The sequence below is a fragment of the Manis pentadactyla genome, chromosome 5 (assembly GCF_030020395.1).
Source record: "Manis pentadactyla isolate mManPen7 chromosome 5, mManPen7.hap1, whole genome shotgun sequence".
Classification (NCBI taxonomy): domain Eukaryota; kingdom Metazoa; phylum Chordata; class Mammalia; order Pholidota; family Manidae; genus Manis; species Manis pentadactyla.
The window spans coordinates 164331768-164349897 of record NC_080023.1 but is presented as its reverse complement, the minus strand read 5'-3'; the positions used below and the strand labels follow the sequence as shown (position 1 = coordinate 164349897).

General features: G+C 38.4%; 1 protein-coding gene across 1 annotated transcript in view; it reads right to left on the bottom strand.

Annotated features, from left to right (window-relative positions):
• STK4 (serine/threonine kinase 4) overlaps positions 1 to 17907 on the bottom strand; it is an 89367-nt gene extending 71460 nt beyond the window's left edge. Inside the window, exons 1-5 of the mRNA XM_036902179.2 lie at positions 17764 to 17907; positions 12742 to 12822; positions 6534 to 6662; positions 4090 to 4204; positions 195 to 359 (exon numbers count right to left, since the gene is read on the bottom strand). Of these exons, the coding sequence (XP_036758074.1) occupies positions 195 to 359; positions 4090 to 4204; positions 6534 to 6662; positions 12742 to 12822; positions 17764 to 17798 (525 nt within the window). The 5' untranslated portion in view covers positions 17799 to 17907. The remainder of the gene's footprint in view (positions 1 to 194; positions 360 to 4089; positions 4205 to 6533; positions 6663 to 12741; positions 12823 to 17763) is intronic.
• Positions 17908 to 18130: the final 223 nt, after the last annotated feature.

Genomic DNA, 18130 nt, shown 5'->3' with positions numbered 1-18130 from the left:
AGCCAAACTATGGGACCTGTACCCCAGGCAAGAATCTAAAATACCTTACTAGCTCTTTTGTAACCTGTTGATACTTCTGTAATCTTTCTACTAATAACAGTTAAATCAAGTATTATTTTTTAAAAATAAATAAAAGGAATTCCTTCTCAGGACAAGGCTGGAAGCTCACTGAAAGACATAATGTTTTTACTTACTGTAAGCTGACCTGCTACCCCAAAATCTGCAAGTTTTGCATGTCCTTCTGTATTTAGCAAAATATTTCCTGCCTTGATATCTCGGTGTATTTTTCTCATAAAATGAAGGTATTCTAGTCCCTTAAGTGTTGATTGCAATATTGTAGCTATTTCATCTTCTGTTAACTGAAAAAAGAATGAGAAGGTAAAATTCAATCAGTTTACATCAACACATTTGAAAAAGGAAAAAAAATTAGATCAAGCTCCTTGGCTAGAATACAAATATGAGATATCAATCTGCGAATAGCATTTGACAGCTTAAAATACAATTGCTATGATGACCACTCCCGAAGTTTTATCTCCAGCCCAGATCTCTCCCCAAATATTAGATTCATATATATCTGCCTACACAACATCTCCAACTGAATACCTAGCAAGCATCATAAGCCTAACATGTCAAAATCAAATTCTTTATTTCTACTGCCATCCTACCCCTCTCCTTACCACCCGCCCACCTACTCCACTCTTCCCAGTAAAAGGGAACTTCATTCTTCCAGTTGCTCTAGCCAAAAATCTTGAGGTCACCTGTGGCTCTTCTGTATCTTTACTATACCCAAATATATCTGTAATCACCCCGGTCCAAGCTGCCAGTATATCCTTCCTTTGACCCTCTAAATGTATTTTCCACACAGCTGCCATAATGAACCTTTTAAAATGTAAGCCAGATCTGCTCAAAGCCCTCCAAAGGCTCCCTAAGTCACTCAAAATTAAAGCTAATCCTCATTAAGGTCTTACATGATCTGGCTCCAAGCTACCTTCATCTTCTACTACTTTCCACCTTGTTCATTCTATTTCTGCCATGTGGGCTTCTTTGCAGTTCCTTGAACACTAAACATATTACCACATCTGGGCCTTTCAATCTGATGTTTTCTCTGCAATGCTCTTCATCCAGATTTCTGTACAACTTGGGTCCCTTACTTCACTGTCTGCCTAAATGTCACCTCATCAGAAAATCAGAGAGACCTTCCCTAGGTCCTCCATCCCTAAATCATTCTCTCTCTCTTAATCTTACCTTATTGGTCAAGCGGCATTATCACTACCTGACATATTACACAGTATTTATATATCTATTTATGTGATGTCTTCCATACTAGAAACATAAGCTCCATTAAAAAATGTCTTTGATTTGTTTACTATTGTGTCCCTGGCACCAAAAAAGCCGCTTGGCACATAATAGGTCCTGAAAAAATATCTGTTGAATAATCATGAATAAATGGAAGCAAGAATGCTGGAGCTTGACATCAAATATCTGATCAGTCCAGTGTTGACTTTGTGCAGATCCAAGCCCACTCCTGAACAAACTCAATCAATCAACAAACTCTCCATCAGTCCCCTTATGACAAACAACTCACATTTAGAAGGAAGTGTGCTAAGGTGCAAAAAATATGGATTTGAGATTAGAAAGACCTAGTTTTACACTTGGGTCTACTTTCTAACTGTGTGACTTAAGCAAGTTATCAAACTTCTCCTAGTTTCAGTTTCTCAATCTATAAAATAGGAATATCATCTTTCTTCAAGAATGTCATAAAAATCAAATGACATAAAGCATGTAAGAATACACATGGTTTAATAACTACTACACTATCAATCAATCAACAAATATGTAATAAGCATCCATTATGAGCCAGGCACTATGCTAACCATATTAAACATGACTAACAATTATTAAGTAATTAATCTATGCTGGGCACGATTTTTGTAATCTTATTTAATCTTCGTAAAAATCAAATGAGACAGGTACTATTATTACCATCACCATTTTACAGATAAGGAAGCTGAAGCACAGACAAGTTATTTGTGCCAAAGGTCACAGAGCTAATAAATGAATAGAGCTTCCTCTAAAGTTTAAGTAAACACTATTGGCAAGGTTGCAAGCTAGAGTGTGGGGCACTTTCTATGGCCAAAGAGAACAAAGCTCCTGACTTGCTTACTGACTCCTCACTCTAATCAGCCGAGCTAATTATTAGTTAAGGTAGCATACCCCGAGACAAATAAAATGTGAGCTACAAATATAACACTTAATTTTCGAGTAGCCACATTTAAAAAGAAAAAAGAAACAAGGAAAATTAATTTTTGATGATATATTTTATTTAACCATATTTATCCAAAATATTATCATTCCAACATGTGATCAATATGCAAAAAAACTGAAGATTTTTAATGTCCCTTTTTTGGTAATAATTCTCCACAGTCTGATATTTTATAACAAGCACATGTCAATTCAGACTACCCAAATTCCAAGTCTTCAATGACCACGTGTGGCTAGTGACTAAACATGCTGGACAGTTCTTTGTAAAATAATGTGTAACAATTAAAGATTAGCACTGAATGGTTTTAAATGACATAAATATAAAAAAACTAATATTAAAACAGAAAAAAACATCAAAAGCACCACCAAAATTAATTTTTGGTTATTTTAAAAAACCTGAAATAAAATAACTTAATGCTGCATATAAGTAGTCCTGGAACCCAATTTTTAATTCAATAAATTTTTCAAGTTTTGAGACTTCTTTAAATATATCTTATGTTAGGACATTATTCCTAGCTTAAGAACTTGCTGTATGACTAGACAAACACACGAACTCTAAACAATGTGAAATAAGAAAAGGATATATTAGTATGTATGGATAAAAAGAGTAATAACTAAGTTTTAAAATAGTCCCACCTTACAATCTGTAAAACACCTCACTATTTACAAAGCACTTTCACATATTTAAATTAATTTTCATGATCATGAAAATACTTAATATAGGTATTACTATTCCTATTTTTATTAAAACAAAACCACAAAAAAAACCTACATGCTAAGATCTCCCCTGCTTCTACACATCCAATCACAGTCCATGCAGAAACCATAGTTATGTTTTTAAAACATAAGTCAGATTGTTCACTCACTTGCTTAGAACCAGCAATGATTTCCTATTGTACTTGGAATAAATTCAACTTTACTATCAGGCCTATGATACCAAACACAACCTAGCCCTGCGCACCTATCTCACCTCATCTCCTTCCCCTACCTAGTCCCCTCTAGTCACAGCGGTCTTCTTTCTAGCACTCAAACATGCCAAATTCATTCTAGCCTCAGGGTCTTTGCACTGGCCATTCCCCTACCTAGAATGTTCTTTTACAAGTCTTAAAGTCTCGTCATTCAACTTTCAAATGTCACCTCCCAGAGTGACCTTTCTCAACCATCTATCCCCAGGTAGCCCACTCAGCACTCTCTACACTGATCCTCACTCATTTCCTTCATAGTAATTAATCACTATCTGGGTTTCTTCTCTAGTTACCACTAATTGGCTTTTTGTTGCCCTGCTAGGAAATGTCCTACCATAAGAACATTGTAGCTGCTTTATTTACCACTGGATCCCTAGGGCCTAGAACAGTGTTGTAGAGATATTTGCTGAATAAGTAAGCAAAGAGTCTTAGCAACTGAATCTGAATTAGAACCCATGACTCCAAGCTTTTATCGCAGCAATCACAGGAAGAGCAAAGAATCTCTCAGACATTATTCGCTGATTAATAGGATGTAAAGGAGCATAGTCTATGAACATGGTGGGTAGAAGAAAAAAATCCAAATTTAAACAGTTAAAATTCATTGTTTAACCAAGTTTTGGCAGTCATTTTTTTTCCCAGTAAGAAATAAGCAAAGCATGCCAGATTTCACTGGATTAGGTTGGTGTCAAAACTGTCATTTTTAGGAGACATCAAAAAGCAGAGAGGGGAAAGAACAATAGAAAAGGGGAAATCTGACAGTCATATCTCTAGATATTTAGTAAAGTGCACAATGAAAAAAGGCCAGAGAAAAGAAGAAGACACAATAACTAGCTACCTGCATTGTTCTAGAAGGTAAACTTACCGTTTTATTTCGTAACCGGATGATATCAGACACAGAACCAGCCCCACAGTACTCCATAACAATCCACAAGTCTGTGTTCTTAAAATAACTGCCATAATATTTGACTACATGAGGGCTAGAGTGAGAGACAATACAAATTAGTTGAACAGCCTTCAAACATCTCTATTAATTCATGCTGTTAAACGCATGAAAATTAATTTCACAGCTCAAAAGATCAATTATGCATATTCAAGGTTAAAATGAACACCTTCCTGATAAGAAAGTAATATAATGTAACTTTTCTGGAGGGCAGTACATAACAAAAGCACAAAACATGTGTGGGTTTTTAACCTAGCATTTCTCGGTCTACAGTTCAACCTAAAAGAAGAACTACAAATATTCAAAAGGAAGTAGTAGTTACCCTCATTGTGTTATTTGTAACAGTGAAAATTTAGATACCATCTAAATGTCCAACAGTAGGGAGTTTAGAAATAATGATTTATCTATATCCTGGAATAACCACGATTCCATGGAAAATGTTACGAAGAATATTTGACAACATGAGAAGGTATGTTGTTTATCTCCCCAAGAAAAGGAAGAAAAAAAAGCACAGGTTACACAACACTAAGTGTAGTAAAACTCCAAAAAGAGATATGGAACAATATATGTACCAAGCAGTTTTTAACAATGATTACTTCTCCAAAGGGAAAGTGATTTTATTTTCTTTTTATTTTCATTTTCCCAAGAAGTCACATGTACTTTGTAATAAGAAAAGAGAAGAAAAATCACACTATAACCTACAGTGAAGAAAATAAATTCAAGATCAGACCTGGAATTACCAAACGAGAAATTTCAGAGAAAAATCAAACATCCCATTACAATGAAATAATTCGCCCTCTGAGAGCTACCAGCTTTAAATGGCTAGATGGTCATCAGTGCTAAATAATGTCACACAATAACTAAAGATGGTAAAACCAACTAAGCCTCATTAACTCTCAGAATTTCAAATTCCCCTTCATCCTTGGGAAACATGCTTATGACAAGGACAGCAGGAAAACACACACACAGCACCCACCCACCCCCACCCCCCACCCCACCCCCACACAGTACCAATAAAGAAATGTATGAATAAGCCTCTTAAGATATAGATTATCACATCTGCTCGCCCTTACCTAAATTCCTATAGTATTTACTGTCTCTCTGAGGCAATTACTGTCAGGTACTTACCGTTGGAATGCATTCTATTTTATCTTATACTGTCAGCTAGACTTCCCTGTCCATGTATCTGCTTGGCTTGTCCAGTCAGTCTATAAACGCCCAGAGGACAAGAACTCTGATCTCCATTTCTTTTATTCCTTACAGTGCTTAGCACAGAGTGGGCTCTTCAAAATAACTCTCCTTTTAATTAGAGACACACTAATTTGCACACCCTGGAACACAGCTTTTGTATAGTCTCTTAAAAGTGGCAAGGTCCCAATCTGTCAACTGGAAAGAGCTTCCATAATGTACCTTACTGAGGAGAAAAAGTAAAACTACTACCTTATTCTGGTCAATCCATTCGAGAAATATGGGGGGTTTTGTCTAGTAGAAAGTAACCACAAAAGTATAAATAATATAAGAAAGGGAGGGAGGGAGAAGAGAAATGGCTGCATTGACAAGCCCCTGAGACTTCAGGGCTCCTGGGAATATTTCTGAGTAGGCAGCCCCACCTGCCTTAATGTTGAAGCTTTATGAAGAGGAGGTGCTAAATGGATCTGCTGACCAAGAGCTTCAGTGGAATGGATGCAGCCTCAAGTGCAACGCTTTTTCATTCTCCTTCCAGCTCTCTAGAGCTGTGTTTCTCTCAAATCTGAGTGGTACTGAGGACGCCTGCTTCGTCACAGGGACCCACCCCGTTGTCACGGAATTTCAGAGCTAACCACGTGCTTTTCTGCGGTTGCCTGTTGGCCTGACTTCCTGCGTACAGTACTTGACAAATCTTAGTTCCTCAAAAATAAAATTCTTAACTATACTTAGTGAATAATACTTTTTAAATGTGAAAGAACAGTAGAACATAAATAAATATCTTCTTTACAGATCTGATATTCTAAGGTTTCTAGAACTAAAAGTATTTGAGTGATTTCTTCATAGTTGTCTCTGCAGAAATGTCTTATCAGCAAGTAAAAGAGATCATTATCAGCGAAAAAAAAAAAAAGCTAGCATTACCTTCTGCCTTTCTGGCTCTTCTTCCTAGTTTTGAAAAAGACTTAGTGAAAAATAAACAAAACCCTATGCAAACATAGAAACCATAAAAGTTCAGCTACTAAAACACACACATTTTCACATATTTTCTTTTCTGAAAAGGACATTTCAGTAAACTCTCCCTTCTTCAAAATATCCAAGTAAACTTAGATCTCCAGGTATCAAACTAAATAATAAGAGCAAATCCAAAACCATGTTCTTGAAAACACACCACATGCCTTTACCTGTCACATTGCTGCATGATGGAGATTTCTTTGATTATCTCCTGCAGGTCTGATTCCACAGGAACTTGTTTAATAGCAACAATCTGACCAGTCTCTTTATGAATAGCTTTGTATACGCTGCCATAGGACCTGTAATTGGGGGAAGGAGAACAGCTATAAAGTCAAAGCAAACCAAGAGATAAAAAGTGGCAAAACACAAGCAACTCAGTTTTAATTTATATCCCTAAGTGCTTAATACATATATACTAGCCACAATGGCAAGCCTGAGAGAGCTAAGGTACTTTGGAAAAGAGACTGGTCATTAAGACAACTACCACAAAATGGCATCTTAAAAACTTCACATTAAAACTTTACTGAATGCATTAGTATTAAATAATAATTATTAGAGTAGCTACCATGCATTGCATGCCTGATGTCTGCTAGAAACTGTATCATCTCAGTTCATCTTACTAAAAAACAATGAAGACAAGGTCATCATCCCTGTTTTACAGGTAAATGTGAAAAGGCTCAGAGAGGTTACACGACTTGCCCAAGGTCACATAAGTGATAAATAAGTGATCAGTCTAGGATCTGAATCCAGGCATGTCTGAATACAAAGCCTATGGTCTCTCCACATCTACCCTGGGGCATATTGTGGAAGGAGAGGTCTTTGTTTTCCTGTGTTCACTCTAGTAACATGAGTTCTTTCTGTCCTTGTTCCTCTTACTGCAATACTTAAAAAATTATGGAAACTAAAAATCTAAGAATCTTCAAATACTAATGTCACATGAACAGAACACATACAAATCCTTTTTGCCTTTTACTGCAGCTCTCCTTAAGAACATATTATCAAATAAATACGAAGCTTATGATCCATTCAATTTGGGAGCTAAAAGAACATTAGATTTAGACCTGGGATTTGAGTCCTGCCATCAGTACATATTAGCTGTCTTTTATAGACATATTGTTAACCTTGTGCCTCAATTTTCTCATCTAAAATGACAATATGTAATATTGTAAATGACAATATGAATAAAATGACAATCCATAAAATGTACAATTGTTTACAAGACAATAGTGATGGTCAAATGAGATATCATCATTATTTTACATTTTCACTGGAAACCTGGATATCTGTCAGTGAAATAATAATAAGTAAACTGCCTTTCTTCTTTCCCAAACATGCCTGTTTCTTCATATTTTCTTGGTGAAGAGAGATCAAAATAACAGTGCCACCTAATATATCAAAGCAGCTCAGTGTTCTAGCTGCCAAAATGATGCTCAAAAATTGTTTCAGTTTAAAGGCAAATAGTGAATCTGTGGCATCTTACTATGCTGATGGACAGTGACTGCAATGGGGTGTGGGTGGGGACTTGATAATATGGGTAAATGTAGTATCCACATTGTTTTTTCATGTGAAACCTTCATAAGAGTATATCAATAATACCTTAAGTAAAAAAATTGTTTCAATGTGAAAGCAACAAAAAAAAATTTTTTTAAGTCTATACAGAGCACATAAAAAACTCCCATCCTTATATTAGCAAAACTAGTATCATGATCCTTAAATGTTACATACAACTTTTTTCTTTGCCAGAGAAAGACAACTGCTGACCACATGGGAGACCCAACCACTGTCCTTCTTCCTTGCTAAAATAATCCTGACTTGTTAGGTGACAAATTCTTAATTCCAGGGAATAAATCATGGTGGTTCACACTAGTCACTGTATTCCTATTCCCTTTGTCAGCGACTTAACTAGCAGCAAACATATGATCTAGTTCTGGCCAATTATGTTTGAGGAGAATTCTGCTGAAGGGTTCCTGGGACTCTCTTCCCTGATAAGAGAAGCACAGAAGAAGGCCCATTTTCACCTGCACTTCCTTTCCTGCTTTGGTTACTGTCATGTAAGGCATCACGCTTGAAACTAATGCAGCCATCTTGCGACTATGAGAATCACACAAATGCTAAACCATTATCAAGCCAATTAACCACTCTAGAATCTTTCACCCCCAGATTTATTATCATTTAGTTATTAAACAACCTTATTGGTTAACAAATGTTAGCTAGGTATTCTGCTACTTTCATCCAAAATTATTCCTGATACACTAAGTCCTATATGTGTGACAATGTCTTTATTTCACCTTTACTTTTGGAGTGCGTTTTGTGGGATATAGAATTCTTTGACCATAGCTTTCCCTCAGCACTTCTACTGTTTTCCAGTTTCTATTGTTGCTGAGAAGCCAGCTATCATCAGATTATAATTTTTCATAGGTACTTTCTCCTTTTGTAGCTTTAAAGATTTCCTCTTTATCCTTAACACTGTACAATTTTACTGTAAGTAGCAGTCACTCTACTTGGCACTTCATAAGCTTCTTCAATCTGAAGGCACAAGTGTGGAAAATACTCAGCATTCTCTTTACTGCCCCTCTATTTCTTTTAATATCTCCTCGAATTCCTATTGGACCTCCTCAATCCATGTTGTCTTCTTGGTTTCTAACACTTTTTCTGTCCTGCATTTTGCGATCGGTCTCATTTCTATCTTTCAGTTCACAAATTATTTTCAGCTTGCATAGTTTACTCTTTATCCAATTTACTGGGCTTTTAAAATCAATTTCCACTGTCAAGATTCTCAACTTTTTTTTTCATGGGGCTAACTGTTCATGTTAATAAGCTTGTCACCTTATTTTCAGGATGTTATTCTCTCCTTTTACCTTTTTGAAAATCATAGACAAACACGTTAAGTCTCTTTTTGGACTGCTCCATTATTCTATTTCCTTGGATGTGGATTCTCCCATTTGTTAGGTCTGCTGATAACCACAAGCCAGTGGATTCTTTTATGTGTTTCCTTTTATAATAAATGATTTTCCTCTATACAATGCTCAACTTAATAAGCATTTTGTGATGTCATGATGGTTTCATGGTTCCCTCAGCCCAATGATCTAAGCTGTACAATTTAATCAGGTCTTGGATTAGGAGTTTGGGGTTTTTGCCCCTCAAGATACCATATGCAAATGCAGTGCAGGCCGAGTTCTTATTGTCATAATAGTACCTCTGGCTTTTTCCCCAGGCCACAGGCAAATGATACTTCCTAGTAGAGATCAGGCAAATTTACTTCAGTCTTAGTTCACAGATGGGGAGTCTCGTCCCAGCTTACAATTTCATGTTGGAAGCCACCTGTGATCTCCCAACAAGGACAGTGCCTGCTTTACCCTCCTCTTACTATTACAGATACCCTTTCTATTCCTAGTTGACAGCTGGCTATGTGTCCTTATATTTAAAAAATTAATTTTCATTCATTATTCTTATATACTTGCATGGAAAGGAAAGGTCTCTGTATGTACTCACTCAGAAATCTTGACAATCTTGACCAGAGCACTCTCTCTGTTTCCCTATGCTATCGTGATAGTAAAGAAAACTCCACTAGCTCATATGAACAATTAAGATTCATGATTCTACATACGGCACTTACAGTAGTCTGAAGAGGATTTAGAAGGTTTTAGCAATTATGGGCAAGCCCCTTAAGACCTGATACCCTACAATGAATACTGCAGTGATTCGAATTTTAACTGGCAGAGAACAAAGAAAGTGAAAGTAGTTGTTTCATCCAAGGCATACAAGGCAAGGATCAATGCAGCAAAATAAAAGTAAGACAGTATCTGGAGCCATATTTACCAGGTACAAGTCTTAATGATACTAGTCACTAGCTATGAAACCATGGACAAGATGTTTTGTCATTATGCACTGATAAAAAACTTAAATGAGTCAATGTGTGAGACTTTAAGTATAACAGAAGGAAAAAAGGTGCCAGGCTCTAATTCAAAACACTTCCCAAGTGTGGGCCACTCATCCTGGTCTAGAGCTCTGGTTCTACTCTGCCACAGATCCAAAAAATTTGTGCAAAACACAGAATGACTGCAACTTCCAGAATCCAATACAGTCTCTCAGCAAGAGCTCATGTCACAAGGCATAAGTCAGTGAAAGTTCACAATCCATTCATTTTCCAAAATAATTTAAAGATGGCACGGCAGCTTGTGTTTAGAAAGTAAGTGCAGTGAAGGTTTTCCTTCAGGATGTTGCTTGTTAAATGAAGCTCAGTTCATTCAGCCATGATAGAAATCCAAAAATCTACTGTATCATTTAAAAGAACAATATGGTGATAATTAGAAAGATCTGAAGCTTTGTTTTCTCCCTGGTGACATCTTTATAGGGAAATTTCCAAGTTCCTTGATGGAGACATCAGTAGATCTAAAACACAATTTAAAATAATCATAATTAGCTTAGTTTTTCCTTACATTATATTCCTGATATATTCTCTGTCTAGTTTTCTTACAACATTCCCCAAACCCGGCCAACCCAAACAGAGCTCCTTTCAAGAACACCTACTTGAAGACTTAATATTTAACATTGATTTGACATGATAAGGTCTGAAAAATGCTTCAGCTGATACACTTAAAAATATAATAATAGTTGACATTTACCGGGCACCTACTATGTAACAAGTGCTAAGTACTTTTCTCCCATTATCTCATGTGATACTTGATATAATCCTATGCGGGGGACAGTAATATGCCCACTTTATAGCTGAGGCTTGTGAAGCTTCAAAATATTAAGCAATTTGCTCAAGCTTGCTTGCTTATTATCATTAATAAACAGTAGAAGAAGGATTTCAATGCATGTCTATCTGACTTCAGAGTCTGTTCTTACTACTATAACACACTTTTACTAAAAATGAAATAAACCAGTTAGTTACATAGCCAACTATGCCTACCACTCTTTATCTTATTCAAAGCTAACTTGTGAGCACTGTTAGATTAAAGGTCATAAGCTCATTTCCTTGAGGAAAATAGCAAGAATACCAAGCCTAAGCTGAAAATGGCAGACAAGAGACGGAGAGGGACTGTTATTTTCCATACCTTTGATGATGCCAAGCCAACTTGCAGCCTCGGATTCATCTCACACTTGTCCTTTAGCAGCACAGCTGGTGTCATCTTTTACTTCCCTTCTCTGCTTGATTTCTTGCTTGATTCCAAACTGTACTTTTCCAACTTACAAAAAGACGATGACTAATGTTTTTTACAAGGGAGGTGATCCACGAAAATCTATTCCATATAATCCAGGATTGGGTTTAACATTATAGTTGATCTACATTAGACATAAATAACACTAAACCCCACAGTAATCCAACAACACAGAAGCCTGATTTTAAAGACATATAGTAATTAGACAATAGACATTTTTAAAAGTTAGTGTTTCAGGTTTTCTCTTGAACTAGTACTACGAAGAGACTAAACACACACACACACACACACACACAATTTATTTGCTTGCATATGCATAAGCCAACTCTGAAGGATACACAAAAAACTGCTACACTGGTTGCTTCTGAGTAGCTAAGAGACAGAGGTAAGGGGCAGATTTTTTTCATTATGGACACTTTAATGCTTTTTGAACTCTGTCATACATATTGGTTACCTATTCAAAAACTAACAACAAAATCCCTAATATTTTAATGCCCTGGTCATTACAGAAAAAGAAATAAACACAAAGGATTTAAATTAAAAGGATATGGAAAAGTACAAAAAGTTATGCTGCAGCCTTTACTGTATCATGAAAATCAATGACGGCCACTCTCCATGGTTAAATACCATTTCACCAGTGTTTTATAAACTTATTCACAACTCCTGTGTCTCAAGAACTCCCCTGGTTCCCAGCCCAGGATTTGGGATCTCTTAGGAAACTGTGGAAGTAGTGACAGTCCTTGGTTCACTTCCTATATTAGACAAAGCTGCACTAATTAAAATGTTGAATTGTATTGTTTTTTTATTGAAGCAACAGTTATTGCCTATTGATCAGAAACTATGACAGTGCATAAAAATGGCTGATTAATAAAAATGTTTAATGAAGTATAAACCAATTAGTGCTATCTGTTAAATAAATAAAATCATATAATCCATGGATTCTACAAGAGAGAAAACAACAGATGTCCTTGGTGTTACAAAGACCAGGAATCACCAAATCTGTCTCTAATAGTTATTAGGGGGAAAAGGGAAAGGGCATATCAAGCTATAAATTTACCTCCCACCCCACCCAGAATAGTGCCAACATGCAACATTTGCCATTCTTCTCCTTAGGTCTGTGAATTACTGCCAGGACAAAGGTTCATATCCTTCTGGTTTGTGGGAAAGAAAAGACTGAATCCTACTGGTCTACCTCTATATTCTGTACACTCACCCTTCTCCAAGTTTCTCTAAGACATCAAACACTTCTTCTGGTTGCTTAGTTAAACTATCTTCATCCAACTTTTTCAGCTGCCTGTGAATGAAGAAATAAAACCATGAAATACTGTTTGCTTGGTAGCAACTAGACCACAAAATACACTATTTATTTAGCACCTTAGAAATTTCTCTACAAAGTCTTTACTAGTAAACAACACCAATGGCAAGCTAGGAGACTTTTACGGGATGCTGTAGGACTGTTCTATGGAAGTATTATAGGGGTCCTGGGTCACCTTGATGAGCAAAATCAGGACCACAGGGTAAATTGCTACCAAGACAGACTTCAGTTCAACAGGTATAAGAATTTTCTAACATAAGTTATTCTAAAATGGTTTAGAGTGCCCTAAGAAGTCCGTAGCTCCCCATCACCAGAGAATTTAAACAGACTATCATCATGTGACTGAAATGCTATAAAGTGGACTCAAGAATTAGATTAGATATAGCCTTTAAAATCCATTTAAATCTGGAGATTCCAAGAATTAAAATGGCATAAAAATCTCCTCAGAAAAGATGTTTAATGTAAGGTTAACTATGAATTGGAACACAGTCTTAAGAAAGGAGGCCAAGGAAGACATAGACGACATTTTGCTCCCCAAAAGCAAGATTTGGGTAATTTTGTGAAAACACATGGATTCTATAGGTAACACAGAAACAGAAAGTATAAAGTATACACTTAGACATGATTGAAAGTGAAAAATAACTAGGCAGCTGGGAATTTCAGTCTCACGAAGCCTCTCCCATGAGCAGTCATGTACCTTTGACTAGTCCTAAAATCAGATATATGGCTGCTTACAAATTCCAGATAATTCAGATTTTTCTGACTATGCTCAACAACCGTAACAAACATGGGAGGTTATAAATAACAATATTTTTTTAAAACATTGAGACCTCTGAAAATCAATGGGCTTAAGGAAGGAGCTTGCAAAGAAATATGTGTGTATGTATCTTCCACACATGGCTTCCTGAAACTACAAAAGGACAACAAAGAAAAGAGAGCTCAGGAAATGGTGAAATACGGTAGTCACACTGGAGATTTCTTTGTAAAGAAAAAGGTTTAAACTAAAAACAAGGCCAATTTTTACAATAAAAAACTTGAACTTATAAAGACACATGCACAAATATGTACCTTTCTAGAGGAAATAGCAAAACCAGAAGACAAAAAAAAAAACTCTCAAACACATCAAGTGTATCTACCAATAAACACTGATCTCAAAAGGACAATCATATAGAATTTTATCAGTACTACATTAGAGAAATGTACCAAATTACATGCTAGAGAAATGGAGAACTGCTTCACGTCAATGCTTGCTTGCCATGACTTGAAAACTAATGAAATAACCACACTGACCTTTAAAAATGAAAAGGTCCTAAAAATTAAATTCCAGTGACATCATAAACACTCCCAGTTTCAAAACAAAAAGGGCTGAAGTGAAACTCCCCTTAAATTTCAGAGGTGAAATTTCTATGAACTCAGAAGTTAGAAGCACTGAATTCATAACTATAAACAATGGACAATACCTCACTTCTCAAGTGTAATTAAAGTTCTATAAACAGTTTATATAAAGGAAGATCAAATGTGTGTTGACTCTGTGGTTTACACAAAAGGCAAAACACTTTTCCAATTACTACAGAGACCCCAGCATAACAAAGGAAACTGCCATTGCCATGTCAGAGACAGCTGCAGGCCTCTGATAATAGACAAACTTTGTATGACTGCTCAGATGCTTCTTTAAAAGAATCCAAGTGGTTTTTTAGTTTTGGTCTGGTATTAAGGGACCTTTGTATCTCTGGTGCCTGATAATCCAGAGGTGATCAATAAATATTTGCTAATGGATTAATGAATGTAATGATGGGAATCATAAACCTTTACCAGTGATCTCTGCAAGTTTTCAAAATAAAACAGAATTTCGCCATAAAAAGTATTACTGGATTATCAACAAATAAGATTTCTAGTGGAAAAGCTTTTGATGAATGACTTAATAACATTTTATACCATGAGTCTTCTTGGAAGCAGCACTATAACCGAAACAGCTGACTCTGACAATTTAGCTCTCTCAGAGGGGACGTTCCCCAGGTCCTAGGTAGTTTCATTGCTTGCTCATAAATGAATATGCCTGGCCTATTCCGTGGGGTGGATGGTCCCCTCTTAAGTCAGATGGCCACGTGGATGGCCAGCATTCCAGAAATGTACTCTACATCTTCCACCACACTACTGCTTAATGGCAACTCATTTTTTAAATCATGAATTCCTACTTAAGCCATTGACTTTAATCTATCATCCTTCACTTAGTCACACACAAATGTCAAACTCATGAACAGAGAGATCGTTTCCTTCATTGGGATTGCTATTCCTTGCTGTAAACACATGCCATCTGAATCTCTGAAGAAACACTTGGATCTTTCCAAATGCAAATTAGTGTTTATGATGTATTTACTCACAGGTTTGGCTAATTCTCAAACCTCTTTCTCCCATCTTTGAATTCTTATAAGGTTCATTTTATTTATGCATGCCTATCCCTCTTTCCACAAAGAATTTGACATGGGTTACAACAAATACATAAGTTGATTAAGTTTTTTAAATGATAAAATTAATGTGTCCCCCAGCCCCTGTCCAGCTAAAATTCCTATGTTGCAGTCCTAATTCCCAGTACCTCCAAATGTGACTGCATTTGGAGACAGGGCCTCTAAAGAGGTAAAGTAACGTGAAGTCCTACATGTGGCCCTAATCCAATATGACTGGTGTTCTTGTAAGACGAGATGGGACACAGACAGGTACAGAGAGAAGACCATGTGAAGACTTGGGAAGGAGACAGCAATCTACACGCCAAGGAGAGAGGCCTCTGAAGAAATAGCGCCGCTGACACCTTGATCTCAGACTTCCAGCATCCAGAACCATGAGAAAATTAATTTTTATTGTTTCAGTGACCCAGTCTTTGAAATTGACATGGCAGTCCTAACAAACTAATACAAAGGATAATAAACTTAATCTGCAGCAAATCAGGCAGTCCCTAGTTAGGATGAGCAGGAAAGCACCAGCCATTTAATATTTCACCTCTGCAATGCTTCTCTCCTGCATATTTAATACATTTTTTTAAATCCGAAAGGTACAGGAATAAGTATGCCAAAGAGCAAAAAAAGCTTACTCTTCTGCCCAAGATTATACAACACAAGGCAAAGGAATAAACAAAACTCAGATTACTAATCCTTTTCAATTAAACAAAGCCCCAGAGAAAAATGAACATATTTCATAAATAAATATAACCAACCAATGTACACTTATAACTGGATCACTATGGTGCTATAGTAAAATCTTCTAACATACACAAGGCCCTGTGAAACAGGGTTACTTCCAGAGAGGCATCAGAGGGAGGCAGTTAAGAGCATGAACTTTGGATCAAACTGCCTGGATTTAAAATCTCAGCTCTGCCACTTACTGTTGGACCTCCAGCAAATCACTAACCTCTCTATGCCTTTACTTTATCACCTGTAAAATAGAGAGACAGAGAGAGAGATAACCACCTCACAGAATTGCTGTTTGGATCAAATGAGTCAATATTCATTTGAGCCATTCAAAATTATCATTTTATAGGTCAAAAATGGTCAAATACCAGCACTTTCATACAGCTCAACAGGAGACATGAAAAGCACCGATAATAGTGTCTGGCACCCAGGAAGTGCTGTACAAGTGTAATAATCATTATTTCAGTCTTAGCACACCATAGTAGGATGAATTATGAACCCACCCTAACCAGATATTTGCCTTTGCAATGTCTGTGCACTTCAAACAAACTCCAAGTGTGCAACCCAGGCTATCCATCCCTTCCCTTCCCCTCTCCATTACCCTGCACTCCCACACACTGAACACTTCCTACTTTAGAGCTCATTCTGCTGCAGGAAGTCAGAGGTCTGGGTGAAACAAGCTAACTGCACTGCATCTCAGAGAAGCATTACTCTCTCTACTGTCTGTTTTTTTCCAGATGTGGCAGAGTGACATAAGACCACTAGAGTAAAGCAGTGATACAACTGCAACCAGCCCAGCAGTTCCACACCTCCTACGATCAGCAACCTCCTTGATCTAGACTTAAAAAAAAAACATTCCAGGTAGCAGCAGGATCTGCAGCTGATGCTCAACAAAACAATAAAGGCCTGGAAAGGTCACAGTTTAGCTGGGTCCAGTGACCCAGACCTAGAGCAAAGAAGGAAACACACAAGACCGTATCTCAACTTCTGGGTCTCAGTTTGCCCATCTTGAAAATATCTTCATTTCTTATCTACCTTCCAATGTCAGCTTTCAAGAGCAGAGAAGGACATGAGGAAAATTAGGGAGGCACTCCACATCAGGAATGAAAGACGCCAGCATCATCCTTGAGTGGGGACACTACCAAGAACATCTTCGTACATGCCATCCTCCACGAAGCCCTCTCCTGCTGAACCTTCAACCTTTCCTGGCACAACTTCAGCCTTGGGGCAAAGCTCTTCCACTCAAGAGATTCTCCCCACTGCACCCCTCAGGTGAGAAACCCTTCCCTCAAGTCCACCAGCCTTCCTCTCTGCTTGTTCCCCACCTACCCCTTGGACAGACTCCTCGCAGGGACTCATCCCGTTGCAGGGTGCCGCCTACCTCAGTGAGTCCCTTTGAGAGCCTTCCCCCGGAGGGCCCCCGGTCTCAGCAGGTGCTCTTCTAACTTGTCCCCACGTTCCTCAGCAGCTGCTCCGTTCATCGGTTCCCCCCTTCCGCCAGGATGTCCCCCCACGGCACGGGCTCTCCCTAACCAGCCCCACGTTTATCCCCCAGGCCCATGCTCCCCTCTGCCGGACGCCCACCCGCCAGGCGCGGGGGCACTCGCAGGTGCCCCGTCAGCCTGGTCGCCTCGCCCCGCTGGTCCATCCCCCTGGGGGCTCGCACACGGCTGTCTTCCCTCCTCCCATTCCCGCCTTTCCCGCCCAACCCCCTTCCCCTCGGCCGGTGGCCCCTCACCGGCGAGGCGGGTTCCTCAGCTGGACCGTATCCATGTCGCTGCGGGCAGCCGCCCAGACCCGCTCACTGCCCCATCTCCCCCGGGACCTCCCCGAGCCCGCCCCGAAGACCCTCCCACACTTCCGCTTTCCGCCCCTACCGGAAGCGGCGCGAGCCGCTGAACGGGGCGGGGCCGCGAGCACTGGGCCAGAGTCACGTGGGACGGGACTTGCGTCACGTGGTGCACCAAGGCATCCGGACCCGGGAGCCGAGGAGGCTTCTCCAGGCGGGTTCCTCAACCGGGCTCTGGGCTGTCCCGGCCGCTGTCTCGTTGCGACTCTGTAAGCCCAGGACACTGGGACCCCAGGCCGGGAACCCATCCCTCAGG